The sequence below is a fragment of the Amyelois transitella genome, chromosome 31, assembly GCF_032362555.1.
Source record: "Amyelois transitella isolate CPQ chromosome 31, ilAmyTran1.1, whole genome shotgun sequence".
Taxonomy (NCBI): Eukaryota; Metazoa; Arthropoda; class Insecta; order Lepidoptera; family Pyralidae; genus Amyelois; species Amyelois transitella.
The window spans coordinates 300,697-322,738 of NC_083534.1; the positions used below are offsets into that span (position 1 = coordinate 300,697).

The following is a 22,042-nucleotide window of genomic DNA, read 5'->3' on the forward strand; positions in this document are numbered from 1 at the left end:
AAGAAAAAAAGATTTGTGTTATTGTAACGAATAAACTCAACTTCTTCCTCCTGGCTTTAGTCCCGGTTGCATCCTCACCACTCTGGAGAGGAGCTCGGGGTATGCCTTGACCTTGCCTGACCATGGATCTTAGATGGTGTGAGTCAGTTTTTTACACAAAGCGGCTCCCATCTAACCCCCGGCAAACCTAACCCGTATTTGGTCCATGGTTTAAAAAGTCTTCGAGAGGAATATATGCTATTTTCTTTCCTGGAATTTCTCACGGGAGTGAAGCCACGGGCTAAATTTATTACACTATAACAAAAATACTTACATATGGACTAGGTACAAAAGGCGTTTTATTATTGAAGTACGAAGCCCATGCCTGATAAGTAAACGTAAGTAAACCCTAATAAATAAATAAAAAAAATAAAAGTGAAAGAACCTACGTGACGCAATTAAAAACCGCCAACAATATAAATGTTTTTTTTTTCTCTTTATTTACAAATTCCATTCACTATACAAGTACTTTTGTAGCATAACTTAAAAAAAAAAACCAATGGTTTTTATCCGATCGTTAACTGTTCTTTTATCGCGTCGTATATTTCACAATAACGTTCGCATTGTTCAAGTCAGTCAATTTATTTTCCTTCGGCCGTCCGTCCTCAGTTCAGTTAGTCGGTGCGTGGATTTTGAACGAAGTGCCTGTGCTTTATATAAAAAAAAAAGTAAAAAGTTCTTTTTTCGAAGTCAAGTTTCAATTTATTTTCTTTGGTGAGTTTGTTTTTTTTTTAGTCGTGCATCTTGAAAGCTATGTATGTGTAGCCAATTTAAAAACTAGTTTTTGTTTTTTTAAACCAAGATTTTTATCGTCTTTGTATGTATGTTGTGCCTACACATAATTAATTATTTTTTAACCAATTTTTTTACAGTTACAGAGCATGTTAACAATATGTTAATAATTAACCGCTCAAAGTATTTTTTATACTAATTTATACCTGCCTAACCTTGAATTTATAAAGCTTACGACTTCTCAATATTTTGAAACATCTTATTATCAAGGACTAGAGGCCGCCCGCGACTTCGTCCGCATGGAAACCCTATCAATCCCGCGGGAACTCTGGGATAAAAAGTAGCCTATGTGTTATTCTGGGTCTTCAGCTACCTACATACCAAATTTCATGGTAATCGGTTCAGTAGTTTTTGCGTGAAAGAGTAACAAACATCCATACAAACTTTCGCCTTTATAATAGTAGTAGGATAATCAAAACGAAAACGTTGTTATAAACAATTAAGTAATTAACACAAACCTTGAGTTTATCACATAATCATCATCTAAATATCTATCTTACGCAAATCCATTAAAAATTATATTGTAAATACATTTGTAATTATGTAATTAGATAATTAGATATTATTGTTTTCATGTTTGAAAAGAATTAATAAAAAAAAATTACCTTACCTTACTTTAACAGCCCATAAAAATCCACTACTGGACAAAAATGGGGGGATTTACCAACAGTGTCTGTTGGTTCTGGACTACTCATATCAGTGTTGCAACTCCCGCTTGATTCCTTAATCGCCTCTTACGATGCACACGGGTAGATACGGGGTGGTGTTTTTCAACTTGCCACAACTCACGGCCAAATATAACCTTAGACCGATTTCTTTCTTACTATTTATGTTCACAACATACAACAAAAACATATATTATACAACATACAGGAACAATATTATAGGATTACAAAATTGCTACTTATTTCAATAGAAATATCTTCCAGTAGACTCGTGAGAGATGAAATGAAATTGTTTCACCATTAGAAACATACATTATCCGAAACTGATGGTCATATATGTATTTGTTTTGAAATAAATTAGACCATCAAAAACATCCTGTAAAAAACCCAAGTCTCGCAGCTCAGTCTTTCTACCGTAAAAAGTTGTGAGATTCATGAAATACCAAGTCGGTTAATCTATTTAGTCTCTACTTAATCCTTTAAGTAGAGACTAAATAGATTAATTCATTCTGCCTTAAGTTATTATCATGCCAATATTAAAAATATTTTACGTTTAAAACAAATAGATCGACTTGGACTTGGATTCTGGTGAGGAATTCGGTTGCTGGCCCGTCATGCTGTGTTGTGTGATACATACTAATAATCAACATAGGTACATACATATGATCACGTCTATATCCCTAGCGGGGTAGACAGAGCCACCAGTCTTGAAAAGACTGATAGGCCACGCTCAGCTGTTTGGCTTAGTGATAGAATTGAGATTCAAATAGTGTCAGGTTGCTAGCCCATCGCCTAAAAGAGGAATCCCAAGTTTATAAGCCAATCCCTTAGTCGCCTTTTACGACATCCATGGGAAAGAGATGGAGTGGTCCTATTCTTTTTTGTAATGGTGCCGGGAACCACACGGCACCTCTCAACTAATAATCAAATCATGCGATTTTATTAACAACAAAAGTATGGACGGCCGTGCCGCTTCAGATTTCAGCAGGATAAATCAACATTTATTTATCTTGCTCTGCACCAACGCCAATCTCCTTATTGGTTTCCTTCCACCCAAAGGTTGACTGGAAGATATAGCATTAGCGATAAGTCCGCCTTTGTACCATCTCTGTCTGTTTTGTGCTATTTTGTATGTTTTACTCTCATGGTGCAATAAATCTATCTATCTATCTATTTTTAAAGTAATCCGGAAATAAACGCTGCTAAAAAGCTGTCTAAAAGGCTGCCAGCCCATCGCCTACAACTGGAATACCAAGCTTAAAAGCCTATCTCTTTAGTAGCCTTAAAGAACATCCATGGGTAAGATATGGAGTGGTTCTATTCTTAATTACCGAAAACCACACGGCACAAGTTAAAATCTATAGCGATTTAAGGCGGCAAAAGACGCGGGCACCATTTTATGCAATACATTACCTTTAAGTTTTAGTTCTCAATTCTATCATTAAGCCAAACAGCTGAACGTGGCCTATTAGTCTTTACAAGACTGTTGGCTCTGTCTACCCCGCAAGGGATATAGACGTGATTATATGTATGTATGTATGCATTACCTTTCAACTATACGCACATATAATCACGTCTATATCCCTTGCGGGATAGACTGAGCTAACAGTCTTGAAAAGACTGATAGGCCACGTTCAACTTTTTGGCTTGCTAATAGAATTGAGATTCAAATAGTGGCAAAGAAAGGATCCCAAGTTTATGAGCCTATCCTTTAGTCATCCATGAGTAAGATATGGAGTGATCTATTCTTTTTTCTATTAATAAATAAATAAATATATACGGGACAAATTACACAGATTGAGTTAGCCTCGAAGTAAGTTCGAGACTTGTGTTACGAGATACTAACTCATAACTAACTATTAGTGCCGGGAACCGCACGGCACCGTTCAACCGTAAGTAATGCTAATAGCTTACGTAACCTTCTTAGAAAGAACAGTGTGGTGCTCACGGTTTTTATAATCCATTACCTACTTGTCTATAGTTTCTGAGTTCTCACGCATATGTGATCATGTATTATGAGAACAGGTTATATGATTGAATAGGTATTTATTGGCTGTTTGTCTATGTCAGATATACTATTGAGACGGTTGGTTTCCGATAGAGAACCGCTTTAAAACTTATTCATACATACATAGAATCACGCCTCTTTCCCGGAGGGGTAGGCTGAGACTACCTCTTTCCACTTGCCACGATCTCTGCATACTTCCTTCGCTTCATCCACATTCATAACTCTCTTCATGCAAGCTCGGCGGTTTCGGGTACTCTTGACCTGACCCTTTACCAGGACGTCCTTAATTTGATCAAGATACGTTCGTCTAGGTCTTCCCATTCCGAACTTTCCCTCCACACTCTCCTTGTATATCTGCTTAGTCAACCTGCTTTCATTCATCCTCTCTACATGACCGAACCATCTCAACATACCCTTTTCTATTCCTGTAACAAATCTTCTTTCACATCACAACATTCCCTTATCACGCTGTTCCTTATCCGGTCACTCACACCCATCATACTCCTTAACGCTCTCATTTCCACTGCATTTATTCTGCTTTCGTGCTTCTTTTGCCATACCCAACTTTCACTCTCACTTTTCTTTTAAAACTTATTCGCGCAGAATTATCTTCTAATTGCTGTCTTCAGTCCCGGTCGCATCCTCACCACTCTGGAGAGGAGCCCGGGGTGCGCCTTTGACCATGGCCCCTGGATTGGGTGAGTCAGGTTTGTACACGAAGCGACTCCCGTCTGACCTCCGCAACCTGCAGGGGAACCTGACCCGTGTTGGATCGATCATGGTAACACATCCAGTTGCCTGAATGTGCAGGTATCCTCACGATGTTTTCCCTTACCGTGAATCCCAAGTTTATAAGCCTATCCCTTAGTCGCCTTTTACGACATACACGGGAAAGAAAGTGGTCCTATTCATTTTTCTATTAGAACCGGGAACCACGCGACGTATTCGTTACAAATATACCAAAATACAAACTTCTGTCTTAATTAATAGTGTAGATCTGGATTTCTAGGATCAAACCAAGACAATCGCCAGGGAGGTCAATATAGGTACCTAACTGCTAATTGACCTTAATAGTTTAACCTTAGTGTTCATACCAGATTCTAGATTAGATCTTTATTATCGTCAGCATAATCTCGGAAAATAGACTTTAAAATACATATGTACGTACATTCATATATATGGTTTCAAGTACCCAACTTCATAAGCCTATCCCTTAGTCGCCTTTTACGATATCCATAGGAAAGAGATGGAATGGTAATATTCTTTTTTCTATTCGTACCGGGAATAAACATATAAAATATCTACATACACTAATAATAGAATTAACTAGATAATATGATATGCTGATGACTACCATAAAATATAAAAAGGATGATCAACTAACATATAGCATTACTAGCTGTACCCGCGACTTCGTCCGCGTGGAATAGTTATTTTGGGCATCATTGATCAAGGATAAATAATTTTCCCCGTTTTTTTTTCACATATTCCAATATTTCTTTGCTCCTCATAGTTGCAGCGTAATGTTATATAGTCTAAAGCCTTCCTCGATAAATTGTCTATTCAACGCAAAAAGAATTTTTCAATTCGAACCAGTAGTTCCTGAGATTAACGCTTTCAAACAAACAAACAAACTCTTCATCTTTATAATATTAGTATAGATTATCCTTAATGGTGAAAACGGTGTAGTATTTTACGCGGGTAAACCCGCGGCCATCTTCTAGTAGTGTCATATATTGACAATAGAGTCATAGACACTAATGCCCAGAGTACCTACCTACCTACCGCGCGTACATTCACCAACTCCGAAGGCCACCACACTTTTATTGTTAACCGGTTGCAGAAGAGGGTTCTCAATTTTATTATTTACGCTTAAATATCGAAGTTCTTCTTTTAGGCAACATACAATCAACCTGTCACTATTTTTATCTCAATTCTATTTTCAAACCAAACAGCTGAATGTGGCCTTCCAGTCTTTTCAAGACTGTTGACTCTGTCTACCACGCAAGTGTCGTGACTATATGTATGTTTGTATGTAATAAAGAAATCGCAGTAAGGAACCTTAGACTTTGCACGAATAGAATAGATTTATATATATATAATTTATATATACTTATATAACAAAATTGTATACAAGGTATCACTTATTGACGTCACATCACTTAAATCTAATTATAACTAAGTACTACCACTTCCAAAGCGCATGTGTAGAAGAAGCGGCGGAACAAACTACACTGCAGCAGAATTTGTCTTAGAGATAAGCATGCAGCTCGATCGAGACTTGGCTAGTTATTTACAGAATGTTTTGGTGGGATATCCTATTATCTAAACGTATATGTATGTATGTATTAGAGTCGCTTCGTGGAAAATCTGACTCACCCAATCCAGGATCCATGGTCAAAGGCATACCCAAGGCTCCTCTCCAGAGTGGTGAGGTTCCCCATGGTCAACCTAAAAGAGGATCTTACTACTCTGTCAAGAAAGTAGCGGGAAAAGATCAATAATACACAAACTGTTTGTTATTCATCCAAATTTATTTTATCACCTTCAAAATATGCTCCTTTAGAAACGATACACTTACGCCAACGAATAATCCAATCATCAAAACATTTTTTAAACGCTGTTTCCGGAATTGAGGTCAGTTCTCGCCGCGAATTCTCTTTTATGTCTTCTACCGATTGAAAACGGGTGCCACGAAGTGGTAATTTGAGTTTAGGAAAAAGAAAAAAGTCGGCTGGAGCCATATCTGGTGAATATGGTGGTTGCTCGATGGTATTTGTTAAGTGTTTGGTTAAAAATTCGTTCACAATGATGGCCTTGTGCGAAGGTGCATTATCATGGTGCAAAATCCAAGAATTTTCTTTCCACAAATCTGGCATTTTTCGTCGGATTTGCTCTCTTAAACGCCGCATAACACTCAAATAATATTCCTTATTTACCGTTTGACCTTCCGGCAAGAATTCCGAGTGCACAACACCGCGATAGTCAAAGAAAACAGTCAACATGACTTTGACTTTTGAACGACTTTGGCGTAGTTTTTTCGGTTTCGGTTCAGTTGAAAGGCGCCACTCCGAAGCTTGTTGACTAGTTTGCATGTCAAACTCGTAAACCCACGTCTCGTCACCAGTAACAATGCGTTTCATGAATGTTGGGTCGGAATTGACTCGTTCTAGCATGTCCTCAGCGACTCTCATGCGATTGAGTTTTTGAAAAAAATTCAGGTCTTTTGGGACTAGCCGAGCGGCAACATGTTTCATACCCAAATTATTAGTTAAAATGGTACGGATCGACTCGTGAGATACAGAAAGTTCGGTGGCTATCTCTCTCAAAGTTGAATGAGGATTTTCAGTCACTATTTCCTTCACTTTTGCGATGTTAACTTCAGTTGCAGACGTTGATGGCCTACCAGAGCGAGGCAAATCTTCCATCACATCTCGACCGCTTTTGAACGCTTTGTACCACTCATAAGCACGAGTTTTTGATAAAGTCGATTCACCATAAGCCTTCTGTAACATTTTCAGTGACTCCGAACACGATATTCCATTGGCAATGCAAAATTTAAGACAAACTCTTTGTTCGATGTTTTTATCCATTATGAAATTAGCAATACACACTAGATATGATATAACTAAAAATAGCACTGTATTTAATGTAAACAACAGATGCAACTCAAACTCCGCGCCAAAATGGAAAACAGTTGTGCCAATCTAACAACAACAAAAAAAACAAAAATTTGAATTTGGAACCATAAATAAATAATCCATTCCCGATACTTTTCTGACTGAATGTATATAATTTGAAAAAAATAACCAGGTTTATCGTTTTTCGCGAACAAATACGCGGGCATCAACTACTTAGTTATCTATATTATAAATAGGCTAATGAACGTGCCGTGTGGTTCCTGGCACCAAAACAAAACATAATAGAACCACTCCATCTCCTTCCCATGGATGTCGTAAAAGGCGACTAAGGGATAGGCTTACAAACTCAGGATTCTTTTTTAGGCGATGGGCTAGCAACCTGTCACTATTTGAATCGCAATTCTATCATTAAGCCATATAGCTAAACGTGGCCATTCAGTCTTTTCAAAACTGTTGGCTCTGTCTACCCCGCAAGAGACATAGACGTGACCATATGTATGTATTTATGTAGGCTAATGAACTATACAGATAAGCTAGGCGCCAACCTATTTTTATTGTTCCTTGGATGTCAAGATGACCTAAGATAAACTATGGAGATAATATATATGGTAGGTAACTAGGAGAGATGCCTGACAAGGTGAATAAATGTGTTTTTTATTATTTTGAAGCATGTATGCATGTCATGCAATGAAATTAAGAATCAATGAATGAATCTATACTAATATTATAAAGCTGAAGAGTTTTTTTGTTTGCTTAAACGCGCTTATCTCAGGAAGTACGAATTGAAAAATTATTAAGTGATGTTATACTTTAGGCTGTATAACATCACGCTGCAACTATACGGAGCGAAGAAATAATGGAAAATGAGAAAAACGCGGGGAAAATTATTTATCCTTGAGGGCAGGACAGCTAGTAATAATTAAATAATATTTCCTTGCAATACTCTTATCCGCCTGGCAACATTATTGTTTACATTGTTATCAATAAGAATTAGGGCCAAAGGTGAGTGAGACAAAATTATTTATTACATGCTAGATGACCTTTCGTGGCATATCAGCCTTTTCAAGACTATTGGCACTGTCTATTCCGCAAGGGGTATAGACGTGATTATATGTATGTATGTAGTATTGTCTTTATCTGAGGTCTTCATAATTATATTGATAGGTCAGACAACTATCGCAATGCTGTTAAAGTCAACTGAGCGAAATATGATATCGCTACCTAAGTACAATTGTTAATAAAACAGTTACAAATTAATAATGAAGAGGTGCGTAGTGTTGGTTTTGAAGAAATTGTATCAAGTGAGTTTTAAAAATGAGATTTCTTCAAGTGGTTTCTCCACGCTGGTGTGGTAGCGATTAAAAAAATAACTTAATGTGTCTGCTGCGTGCCCCGTGCCAATTTTAGAAGACAAATTCATACATACATACATACATGTGGGATTACTCAGTTGGATTTAGTAAAACAAATATTTCCTTCAGTTTCTTTAATAGGTTTTTTCGTCTTACAACTTCAATGTTTCATTTTCACTCTTTGACATTTTACGTCATTATTCTCTTCTAAAATAAAAAGTGCCAGTCCTAACAAATAACTTAAAATAACGAAACAATTTAAATAAAAAACGTTCACAACCCACATACATATGGTCAAGTATATATCCCTTGCGAGGTAGAGCCAACAGTCTTGAAAAGACTGAATGGCCACGTTCAGCTGTTTGGCTTAATGATGGAATTAAGATTCAAACAGTGACAGGTCGCCAGCCCATCGCCCAAAAAAAAAAGAACCCTATAGTTTGTAAGTCTATCCCTTAGTCGCCTTTTACGACATCCATGTGAAAGAGATGGAGTGGTCCTATTCGTTTTTTGTGTTATTCATTACTAGCTGTCCCGGCAAACGTTGTTTTGTCATATAAATAAATTTATGTAATTTCTAGTTTTAAAAAATTAAGAGTGGACAACCCTTATCACTAAGGGGTATGAAAAATAGATGTTGGCCGATTCTCAGAGCTAATCAATATGCTCATGAAATTTCATGAGAACCGGTCAAGCCGTTTCGGAGGAATACGGGAACGAACATTGTGACACGAGAATTTTATATATCACTACATAGTATAAAACAAAGTCGCTATTTTAATCTGTTTGTCTGTATGCTTAAATCTTTAAAATTACGCAACGGATTTTGGTGCTGTTTTTTGTAACAGGTAGAGTGATTCAAGAGGAAGGTTTTTATGTATAATTTTTTCCGAATTTTGCACCCGTGCGAAGCCGACAGAGAGTCTGGGTAGTATTGAGATGAGTTAATTTATTTATTAGCTGCGCTCCCGGGTTTCGCTCGCGTGGGAATTTTGGGATTAATTCAAATTCAAAATTTTTATAAACAAATCATTTATTTAAATAAAATGTGACTATTACAATTTCCGAACTGTACTTATAATAAAAATACCTGATTAAATAATATAAACTAATATTAATTATTTAATAATTAATATAAGAGTGATTCAAGAGGAAGGTTTTTATGTATAATAACATTTATAATTTTGCACCCGTGCGATGCCGGGGCGGGTCGCTAGTTTTATATATAAGAAGACGCCAATCCACACCTCTCTTGATGTATCTGGTTGTGGCGTTGCGATCCGCTGTGACCTCAAAGTCAATGACCAGCTGACCTCGCTTTATTGTAAGTCTTTCAATCAAGAAAACGTGTGTGTTTGGACTTGATATACATGTTAAGTGAAGAAACGGCAGATTAGTCGCTTGCGTGTTAGAGAGAATCAAGAGAGATGTCGTAAAAGGCGATTAAGAGATAGGCTTATAAACTTGGGATTCTTTAATAGGCGATGGGCTAGCAACCTGTCACTATTTAAATCTCGATTTTATCATCAAGCCAAAAATCTGAACGTGGCCTGTCAGTGTTTTCGGGACTGTTGGCTTTGTCTACCCCGCAAGGGATATAGATGTGACTATATGTATGTATGTAATTTTCAAAATAGTTTCGGTAATGACACTCGGTATCTCCTCTGAATTAGTCCATTATGCCATTTGGCAGCTTATTAACCGTCTAAATAAAGTTGGTCCTCAGATTGACCTGTATGTTTGCATGTATGTATGTTAGTCCGCGTTTATCTCGCGTTTCGCTGAACCGATTTCGATGCGGTGTTTCAGAAAACTGTTTATTACACTTAGGAGGTTTTTGAAAATTTGACCTTTATACATATCCTGGGAGATGTATACATTTCCTAGGAATTGTATATAATTCCTATATCGTATTAGGAAATGTATAAAAAGAAGGCTTTACAGAAAGCCAAACTCTCATTAAAACACCTTGTTTAAATGAGAATAATATTTTTAGGTTAGATTAAGTTAGTTTTTTTTTTTAAAGAAATAATAATTGCTTAGAGTTAAACTCTGATTATATGATAGGCTTAACAACGATGCCCTTTTTTATGCTGCCGTATTTTTAGCTGTTGTTTTACCGTGGAAACTTCTTCTATTAACTCTTTGTAACGTTCATCTTCGATATAAGCGGTGTTCTTAGCGTTTGTTAACATTCTAAATGATGCCCCTCGCCCCGCTGTCCCCGCGTACCACCACGGGTTTTACATTTCCGATTGCTATTTAGGAAATGTAAGATTTCCTAGGAAATGTGACTAATATAATTTATTTCACACATTTCCGGGCTATTTTAGGAATTACATACATTTCCTAGGAATTGTATACAATGACGGAATACATACATTTCCGTTAACATATATTAGATTTTTTCGTCCTGCTACACCTGCGCCCGGCGGAGAATAGAATAGAATAGATTTATTTTCAAAATTGGACACAAGGTATCACTTATTGACGTCACATTATTTAAATCTAATTATAACTACTGCCGCTTCCAAAGCGCATGTGTAGAAGAACCAGCGGAAAAAACTACCCTGCAGCATTTTCACTGGAGTACTCGTTCAGACATTTGTTCCCCGTTAGAAAGCATGCATGCTTAAAGTATATTTACGTATTGGTAATGTACGCTTAAACGTGGTTTCAAATTGAAGAGAAAACCGCTTAAAAATCAATCCGAACAATGCATAAGCGAACAGCGTGTTTAATTAAAAAAATATATCTGTTACGTGTGGATCACGGCATCGATAGAAAAAGAATAGGACCACTCCATCTCTTTCCCATGGATGTCGTTAAAGGCGACTAAGGCTTGAGATTTTTTAGGCGATAGGCTAGCCACTTGGCGCTATTTTAATCTCAATTCCATCAATTCAGCTCAATTCATTCATGTTTTTTTAATGTAGACAATGTGACAATGTCAATAAGTGATACCTTGTATACAATTTTGAAAATAAATCTATTCTATCATAAAGCCATACAGCTGAACATGGCCTTTTAGTATTTTGAAGATCTCCGTCTACCCCCAAAGGCTTTAAATCACGCCTTTTTCCCGGAGGGGTAGGCAGAGACTACATCTTTCCACTTGCCACGATCCCTGCATAGTTCCTTCGCTTCATCCACATTCATAACTCTCTTCATGTAAGCTCGGCGGTTTCGGGTACTCTTGACCTGACCCTTTATCAGGGTCCTTACTTATTACTACATTATTTACCTTTACAAGGGCTTGTATGCGGAAAGATGTAGGTAGTCTCTGCCAATCCCTTTGAGAGTGTGGTATAGTATGATCTGTATAAACTGGGATAGCTCACAGGTCAGTAGGCTACCTTTATATTTAGACTAGAGGCCGCCCGCGACTTTGTCCGCGTGGAATCATTACCGCGAGGACTCCGGGATAAAAAGTAGCCTATATGTTATTCTGGGTCTTCAGCTACCTACATACCAAATTTCATCGTAATCGGTTCACTAGTTTTTGCGTGAAAGAGTAACAAACATCCATACTACATCCTGCCTGACATACTCACAAACTTTCGCATTTATGCCATGTGGTTCCCGGCACTAATTCAAAAAAGAATAGGACCACTCCATCTCTTTCCCATGGATGTCGTAAAAGGTGACTAAGGGATAGGCTTACAAACTTGAGATTCTTTTTTTAGGCGATGTTCTAGCAACCTGTCACTATTCGAATCTCTCTATCTTAAAGCCAAATAGCTGAACGTGGCCTATCAGTCCGCTCAGGACTGTTGGCTCTGTCTACCCCGCAAGGGATATAGACGTGATTATATGTATGTATGTATGTTTCGCATTTATAACATTAGTAGGATAACAGTAACAACAAATGTACGTAGAAAGCATTGGAAAACAGCCTTTATGTTGTTTTGCAAACTTAACACTTTCTAATGTGACCTGCGCGGCGTAATTAGTGAGAGACGAGCGTTTTCTAAAGACAACTATGTACTTCTCACAGTTTTGTGCGTTAGATATGTAATTATATATATGTAATACTAGAGGCCGCCCGCGACTTCGTCCGCATGGAAACCCTATCAATCCCGCGGGAACTCTGGGATAAAAAGTAGCCTATGTGTTATTCTGGGTCTTCAGCTACCTACATACCAAATTTCATGGTAATCGGTTCAGTAGTTTTTGCGTGAAAGAGTAACAAACATCCATACAAACTTTCGCCTTTATAATAGTAGTAGGATAGGATATAGTGCCGTGTGGTTCCCGGCACCATTACAAAAAAGAATAGGACCACTCCATCTCTTTCCCACGGATGTCGTAAAAGACGACTAAGGGATAGGCTTATAAACTTGGGATTCCTCTTTTAGGCGATGTGCTAGCAACCTGTCACTATTTGAATCTCAATTCTATCACTAAGCCAAACAGCTGAGCGTGGCTTATCAGTCTTTTCAAGACTGGAGGCTCTGTCTACCCCGCTAGGGATATAGACGTGTTTATATGTATGTATGTATGTAAAAGGAAACCCAACTTTATAAGGCAATCCCTTAGTTGCGTTTATTTTTTTACATACATACATACATATGATCACGTCTATATCCCTTGCGGGGTAGACAGAGCCAACAGTCTTGAAAAGACTGAATGGCCACGTTCAGCTATTTGGCTTAATGATAGAACCGAGATTCAAATAGTGACAGGTTGCTAGCCCATCGCCTAAAAGAGGAATCCTAAGTTTATAAGCCTATCCCTTAGTCGCCTTTTACGACATCCATGGGAAAGAGATGGAGTGGTCCTATTCTTTTTTGTAATAGTGCCGGGAACCACACGGCACGGTTTATTTTTTTGGTATGGATTATAGTTAGTTAGTTAGTCGCTATCGCTTTTCACTCGCGACATTTCACAGGTCAATGCATGTGTGAAAGTGCGTGCGGATGAAAGTTTCACTTATCGTTTGTGGCGAGGTCGTGGATGCGTTACGGTTGTTAACATACATACAGTCACGTCAATATCACTTGCGGGGTAGACAGAGCCAACAGTTTTGAAAAGACTGATCGGCCACGTTTAGCTGTTTGGATTAATGATGGATTTGAGATTCAAATAGCGACAGGTTTGTAAGCCTATCCCTTTGTCGCCTTTAACGACATCCATGGGAAAGAAATGGAGTGGTCCTATTTTACGTATTGGTGCCTTGCCACCAACTAACCATACGGCACGGTTGTTAGCGGTGAGTATATTTAGTGAAATTTTTAAATTAACCATACGATGACAGGAGATATATGTATTTATTGAAATCCTTTACCAGTCATTTATTTAAAATTTTATTGCACAAAAAGAAATTTACAAAAAAACGGACTTAATGCAATTTGGAATTCTCTACCAGTCAACCAGCTGACCAAACAGAAAAAATTTTAAGTTTGTGGTGCGATAAAGTGCACATGCATACTGAAAAAATATATTTTTCAGTATGCATGTGCACTTTATCGCATCGCAAACTTAAAGTTTTTCTGTTACAAAAAACGTTACAAACCGTTACAAAAACAAATACATAAATACATACATTTACATTACATTTACAAGATACATAAAATATATTATTAATACATATACATACAGAAAGTATCAAATTAGGATGACCCATTATTGATTTGCCGAAGAAAGAACCCATTCACTAGTCCTTCTTAAAAATAGAATCTTAATATACTTACTTACGCAAAATTTCAAAAAATATTTTTTCAGTAAATAACCTGTGACCAATCACTCACAGAAAAATTGTTTATCATTGAGGGCTTCAATGATGCCCAAAATAACTATTCCAAGCGGACGAAGTCGCGGGCACAGCTAGTAAAAAATAAACCGCTCATAACTTGCACCAGCGTCACATACTACACGTATGTATGTGAGAAAGTGAAGCGAAATTGTGTCGCATAACTTCAAACTTGGATAAATCCATCTTCAAAGATTTTTAAGATTTTGGTATCGTTAAAAAGAAAAAAACACAAGCTTTGAATCTATTTTGTCAGTTGTGTATAAATCCGGATAGTTTGTGAGAAATTAAGAGTCAAAGTCATATCATTTTATGAAAACCAGATACATCCACTGTCCATTTTTTTTCAAATGATGGTATATCCATGACGACCAATCAACGCATTGCTTTTATCCAATATGTCCGACAGGGGACGTAAAGTTTACGACTTTTAACAACTTGCGCTCCCGTGTTTTATTATTTATTTTGGGTAATTACTTCGTTTCCATGGATAATTCTATTAAAATTTTGTCACCCAGTAATGCCCGTAAACGGCCTAATATAAAAACTCGCCGTAAGAAAGAGGAAAGAGCGAAAATTCGGTAAATTTGTAATACGTATGCAAGCGTTATTTTAAATCTTCAGACAGCGCTAGTGATGTGGCTAGCCATTATCGACTCAATTATCTACAGTTACTATTGTTATTCTACTATTACAGAATAATTTGGATGTGACGAAATATGTAACAAGTTTTGTTTTACATACGACCTCTCCGATCTTTTAGTAGGTATACAGGACTATCGGTATAAGTTATTGTCCAGAGAATTGCTGAAAACTCACTTTGGACAAGATTCGGCTTCGTTGCCGCAGTTAAACTATTATAAAAATATGCTCAACAGTGAAAATGTGATAGGGCGACCAACGCTCGTAGAAGAGATTGCAGAAGATGATTCAGAAGAAGTATTAAGTTTTGTTTAAAATAATTTATTTAGTTACTCACTCTTATAATAAAAAAAACTTCGTTTTTAATCAATTTTGTCACACCTTTTTTTAATAGAAAAATGGTTTGTCCTAGTTATGTTATTTTTCTTTCTATTCAGTTAGCTAACACGTTTGACCCTTGATAATTTACCGTGATATCGTCATGAGCACATTGAGCACATCCCTAGCTCGGGTCGTATTTTTTTAAATCTAGTTAAATCCAGACAGGTTAAATCAAAATAATATAAATCCATCATAAGTTTTTTCAAAGATGGATAAAATGCATTCCATTATATCGAATATGGGTAGATCCAATCTTAAAATTAAATTTTTGCAAAGACGAATTGATCAATTATTATAATTGATGAAAGGGACGGTTTTATCAACTATTGTTGCCATTTTAAAATAAAAATTGCCTTAGAAATCAAAGTGTGTATATTATTATCACTGTTTTCTGAATATCTTCTAAAAGTGTAGAGTGGATTTATCCGACTTTGAAGTTAAGCGACACAATTGTACATTACAATGTTAACAGCGTATAGCACGATAGTAGAGCTCTGTTGCTGCGTCCAGAGCAGTGTTGCTATTATCAAAAGTGGTATTGCTTCGAAATCTTGTGAGTTTTTATTTTTTTTATTTTGATATCTTTGACACATAAAACGTTTTGAAAAAAGAAAGTTATTAAAACTTGTTAATTAATGTATGTATGTGTCTACATACTTTTATTTATTGTTTGTTTGTTTATTTGTATTTTCGGAAAACTTACAGTAATGAGTGGGAGAGTTAAAAACAATTTCAAACTACTTAATAGTAAAAATATTTATAGGAGTATGTACTAAATATTATTCAGGATTATGTTCCGTGTGGTTCCCGGCATCAATAGAAAAAATAATAGGGCCACTCCGTCTCTTTCCCATGCATGTCGTAAAAGGAGACTTAGGGATAGGCTTATAAACTTGGAATTCTTCTTTGAAGCGATGGGCTAGCAACCTGTCAGTATTTAACTCTGAATTCTATCATTAAATCTGATTGTTGAGTCCGTCTAACCCGCAAGGGATATAGACGTGATTATATGGTATGTTTTACAAATAATTTTGTTTGTTACAGAATAAAATGAAGTGTTTAGTGTTTGTCTGTTTGGCTGTAATGCTGTGCGGGGCCTATGCTAAACATAAAAAGGACGACAACAAGGTAAATAAATAAATGAACGAATTATTGATTGATTGAATGAATGAATACGGGACAAATTACACAGATTGAGTTAGCCTCGAAGTAAGTTCGAGACTTGTGTTACGAGATACTAACTCAACGATACTATATTTTATAATAAACTAGCGACCCGCCCCAGCTTCGCACGGTGCAAAATTCGGAAAAAATTATACATAAAAACCTTCCTCTTGAATCACTCTACCTGTTACAAAAAACCGCATCAAAATCCGTTGCGTAATTTTAAAGATTTAAGCATACAGACAAACAAACTAAAATAGCGACTTTGTTTTATACTATGTAGTGATACATATTTAGATAAACATCCAAGATCCAGGCCAATATTAAAAGTTTAATTTGTTTCGCATCATGCCTTGGTAAGAAAATATAATTTTGAAAAAGTCTAACCACTAAATGTTACCAGTATAAACGTTTATTAGTGCCGCGTGGTTCCAGGTTCAAACCTGTACCTAAGCCTTGTACCAATGTCTCTTTTGTGAGTTATGTGCGAGATAGTTTGAATCCTAACCGATGGTCTTACGGTGAGAGAAACATCGTGAAGGAACCTGCACATTCAGTCAACTGCTATCCAAAAGATGTAACCAGGGATAACAAAAACTCTCGTAACATGTAACGTGCGACGCCATTTTTCCAAATATCGCTATCCCGTTTCACGTCATAATAAAAAGCGAACAAGCAAATGTTTGTCACGAGTCGCGAGATAAAAAATAGCGCTTGCCATACCTCCGTACCATAAAAAACAACACAATAATAAAAAATATTTAGTAATGTCGCTAAAGGCGATTAAGGGATAGTCTAATCAACATAGGAATAGGCGATGGGCTAGCAACCTGTCACTATTTGAATCTCAATTCCATCATAAAGCCATACGCCTTTCGGTCTATTCAAAACTCAAGTCTTGAATAGATTTAGTGGTGATAATATTTATGTATGCATGTATCTAACAATTTCCAGGTGAAAATAGCAGTTTACTACGAGTCCCTATGTCCTGACTCCAAGAAGTTCATCACGACGCAGCTGGCGCCGGTGTGGAGGGACTTCAAGGGGGCCGTCAAAGTCAAATTGGTTCCTTACGGGAAGAGCACGGTGGGTATCAGTTCTACATTCATACATGTTTTTTAATGTAGACAATGTGCATTCGTCCACGATTTAGATTTAAGAGATCTATATTTGTACATTGACGTCCTATGAAAATGCTGCAGTGTAGTTTGTTCCGCCGCATCTTCTACACATGCGCTTTGGAAGCGGTAGTAGTTATAATTAGATTTAAGTTATGTGACGTCAATAAGTGATACCTTGTATCCAATTTTGAAAATAAATCTATTCTATTCTATTCTATCTATGTTAAACAAATTTAAAAAAAAACTTAATTGAAATCACTTCATCCGTTTGTAACCTATCGTGCCATAGACACACACGTCAAATTTATAACACCCGTCTTTTTGCGTTGGGGGGTTAAATGAGAAGGTTATGAGTTTGAATTTTCTTTAATAAAGAGGATATTTCAGATCAGAGACTAAGTAAACCCCATTATTTCAAGCGCCGTGTGGTTTCCAGTACCAATACACAAAAATAAAAAAGATGGTATCTATCCCATGGATGTCGTAAAAAGCGACTAAGGAACAAGCTTATAAACCTGGGATTTTTTCCTTTAGGCGATGGTCTAGCAACCTGTCACTTTTTGAATCTCAATTCTATCATCAAGCCAAATAGCTAAACGTGGCCCTATCGGTATTCTCAAGACCGTTGGCTCTGTCTATCCCGCAAGGGATATTGACGTGATTATATGAATGTATTTATGTTTGTATGTAATTTACTTAATCATTCTTTTGGCATATTGTAAATTTTTTGGCATAATCGTAGTGCCTCATAAAGTTCTAATGAAGAATTATGCAATACGATGATTATGCCATAAAAAATTATGTTACCCAAATGGACGCTGTTTTACCGACACTATTACCTTACAAATATATTTTTTGTTTACAGCACGACAAAGTCAACGGTAAATGGCAGTTCACATGCCATCACGGGCCAGAGGAATGCTATGGCAACAAGGTGAGACATGTTTAGGTTCTTGGTAAATTCTGCGGCGTGTCGTTTGAATTAAGAAAACGAAGAACGATGTCTACGCGCTAGACGCCGCTTCAGAGAACATCGCCGAGCCGACCCTTCAACTTCAATCCACATATAGCTCTTGTTCATATCGCACGTTTCTATATTAAACATTTATATATATATATATATCAGTTTCATTTTGTTAGAAGGTTGTGAAAGTAAACCTAAATTCGAGGTATCACAGGCCTTCTAGCATTCAAATTCAAATTAGTCAAACCTTATTTAGATTTAATCTTTTCAAGCAATGTATTGTATGTATACCATCTGTTGATGTGATCACTAATGTCACTGTCATTAGTGTCAATGTCAATTATCGCGAGGAAATTGACGCGCTCAGCCAATAGCAGCGAAGAATTTAAATCGCGATTACAAAGATTTCACACCAGCCTGGCGGGAGATCTTCCCTTTAGTGGTGGTAACCCTACTTTATTTGGGACAATTAGTTCAAATCGCGACCAGTCTTTGGCCCAAAATGACTGACGATTTATTAATTGAATGAACTTTTTATATTACAGGTACAGTCATGCATCCTGAAGGACAAAAGCTTAGCTGACACTGAGAAGATGGAACTGGTCATCTGTCTGATGGGCCAGAGCAGTCCGGACAAGGCGTTGGACACGGTAACATACAAACATACAAGCCCACTCGCCACGATCATATACTTCTCATGCTTCACAGGCAACATACATACATACATATGGTCACGTCTATATCCCTTGCAGGGTAGACAGAGCTAAACGTCTTGAAAAGACTGAATGGCCACGTTCAGCTATTTGGCTTAATGATAGAATTGAGATACAAACAGTGACAGGTTGCTAGCACATCGCCTAAAAGAATCCCAAGTTTGTAAGCCAATCCTTTAGTCGCCTTTTACGACATCCATGGGGAAAAAGATGGGGTGGTCCTATTCCTTTTTTGTATTGCTGCCGGGATCCACACAGAACTTCACAGGCAACATTCTCTTAATGCAATCACTTCGTTCAAATAATGAAGAAACTATCCCTTATTCGACTTTTTGTTTGGACTTCGATCGTTTCTGTGGGAATCATAATCCTTCTGATGTTAGTCCGGGTTACATCATCACCTCACCTCACCACCTATGGAATTGAACCTAACCCATTTTAGATCATGGTTACAAAACACATCCAGTTTTTGCCTGAATTGCCTCTGTGGGATTATCGATTTAATATACATATGTACATATGATTAAATAGTAACTGACCTATGTCTGTACATGAAAGCCATTGACGGCTAAAATCTATATGGAGGATCTATGTAAGACCAGCAGAAGCAAAAAAATGAGATTTTTAAAATGGCTTTTCCTCCCCCACTCTTCTAAGGGACATTATAGATGGCAGCTTTTTATTAACTTTTACAGCGAACGAAGTCACTAGCTAGTTAACTATATATCTGAAAAATAAAATGAAAGCGAAATTCCTTTTAATTTTAATAAAAATATAAGTCTAACACCGGTTGAATTAACCCATTTCCATTCCCATTCCAGTGCCTAGCTCAATTGAAAAAAGAATCCGAAGCCAATAAGCTGAAGAACTGCGCAGGCGGCGACCAAGGCGACAACCTGCTAGCTTCGTACGGAGACAAGACAGACGCTGTATTCAGACCGTTGAGTTTCGTGCCAACTGTAATTATAAACGAGAAATTCGACCAAGCCGTTCAGGATGAGGCTTTCAAAGACCTAAAAAGCGTGGTTTGTCGCGTTGCAGTGAATAAGCCGTCCGTTTGTTGAATTTAAATACTCGTACTTTTTAAATAGATGGGCACCATAATGTTTGATCGCATTTCGCATAAATTTTTTTGACATAATCACCGTTTCGCATAATTTTTTGTGAACATTACCTACTCTAACGAGAAAGTAGCTACTAGAGATATTACCAATTATTATATGAATTGAATTGACGTTCTTGGTATTCTCTCCTCCACAATGCTCTATTTCTCCAAAATATCAGAAGATATTACTCGCAAACATTAAAAAATAAAGTTAGGTAAGTACATCTTTATGTGAAACAATTGTATTGTAGTATTGTTAGAACTAAGCAGAGCTTGTATCTTCGTACATCAGGTGTTACAGCGTAATGCTGTTGACTTAAAAATATCAGAAGATATTACTCGCAAACATTAAATTAAGTCTACAGGAAATCCTTTTCAGAAAGAACAAAATACGTAATATTATCTTAGTTCTTCTGATTGTGCTTGTGTGCTTGATTTGAAATCACTCACGTACTTTTTAAATAACAACATAATTGAAAAAAAAACATTATGAAAAATAACAGTATGAACTTATGAGTTACCTGAAAGTAATAAACAATACCGAATTAGCTATGGATGTACCAGTAATAAATTATTTAGTTCGTCGTGTTGTACATACATAAAATCATTTTCCCGGAGGGGTAGGCAGAGACTACCTCTTTCCACTTGCCACGATCTCTGCACACTTCCTTCGCTTCATCCACATTCATAACTCTCTTCATGCAAGCTCGGCGGTTTCGGGTACTCCTGACCTGACCCTTTACCAGGACGTCTTTAATAGTCGTGTTGTACTTTTGAAAAAAAAAACCGAAAAAAAAGATTTAATACTGGATTATGCGCAACGATAATTATGCCATGCGATTAAAATTTATGTGAACCAATATGGACAAGTAGTTGTAAGTTAGTGTCCACAGAAATCAGAATAATATAAGTTTTTATAAACAGGATAATTATGCCGGTGTCAAACTGTACAATCCATTGTTTATATGTATTAAACATACGTACGTACATACATGTATGTATATAATTACGTCTATATCCCTTGCGGGGTAGACAGAATCAACAGTCTTGAACAGACTTATAGGCAACGCTCAGCTGTTTGGCGTAATGATAGAATTAAGATAGGATACTAACCTATCGCCTAAAAGAAAAATTTCAAGTTTATAAGCATATCCCTAAGTCGCCTTTTACGATATCCATGGGAATGAGACGGCGTGGTCAGACAGTGTTTGTTACGTACGTTAAAAAAAAGTAATTACAATATTTATAAGATTAATTTTAAGATTTTTGTAATTATATTAAGTACTTAGTATTTTTTGTTGTTTTAATTTTAACCGACCGACTTCAAAAAGGAGTTCTTATTCCCAATTCGACCTATATTTTTTTACTGTGTTAATTTTTTTTTATGTGCAAACGAAACGGATATTTTTTATTCATGGCAATACTAAAAGTAGTTAACCTTAAAATCATATCTCTATTTAGTTTGTGCTTAAAATGAACGATTAATAAAAAAGCCGTGTGGTTACCGGCAAATTAAAATAAGACCACGCCATCTCTTTTCCGTGAATGTCGTAAGTGGCGACTGAGGGAATTGGTGCATATTAATCTAGTGCAAGATTCGTTCCGATTTACTCGAATCGTCACTTCACTTGTAATTTACAACGAAACGTTATTTTGCACACAGTAAAAAGTAGTGCCGTGTGGTTTTTGAAACTTAAGTAGGT

General features: G+C 36.8%; 1 protein-coding gene across 2 annotated transcripts; it reads left to right on the forward strand.

The window, feature by feature from the left end:
- The first annotated feature begins 652 nt into the window (after positions 1 to 652).
- Positions 653 to 21,631, forward strand: LOC106129204 (GILT-like protein 1). 2 transcript variants are annotated; one of them, XM_060953219.1, is made up of 6 exons: positions 653 to 753; positions 16,317 to 16,400; positions 17,391 to 17,522; positions 18,423 to 18,491; positions 19,067 to 19,171; positions 20,056 to 21,631. In XM_060953219.1, exons 2-6 carry the CDS (start codon positions 16,323 to 16,325, stop codon positions 20,296 to 20,298), a joined length of 627 nt encoding a protein of 208 aa, XP_060809202.1. In that variant the 5' UTR covers positions 653 to 753; positions 16,317 to 16,322; the 3' UTR covers positions 20,299 to 21,631. The 2 variants fall into 2 exon arrangements, with proteins under 2 accessions (XP_060809202.1, XP_060809201.1); XM_060953218.1 differs by lacking the exon at positions 653 to 753 and adding an exon at positions 8,366 to 8,446.
- Positions 21,632 to 22,042: the final 411 nt, after the last annotated feature.

What these genes read in the sequence shown, in the direction of transcription:
- LOC106129204 (XM_060953218.1), top strand. Translation starts at nt 8,405, where the DNA reads ATGAAGAGGTGCGTAGTGTTGGTTTTGAAGAAATTGTATCAA. An exon ending in TTTTGAAGAAATTGTATCAA is followed by an intron (nt 8,447 to 16,316) that starts GTGAGTTTTAAA and finishes TGTTTGTTACAG; the next exon opens with AATAAAATGAAGTGTTTAGT. An exon ending in ATAAAAAGGACGACAACAAG is followed by an intron (nt 16,401 to 17,390) that starts GTAAATAAATAA and finishes AACAATTTCCAG; the next exon opens with GTGAAAATAGCAGTTTACTA.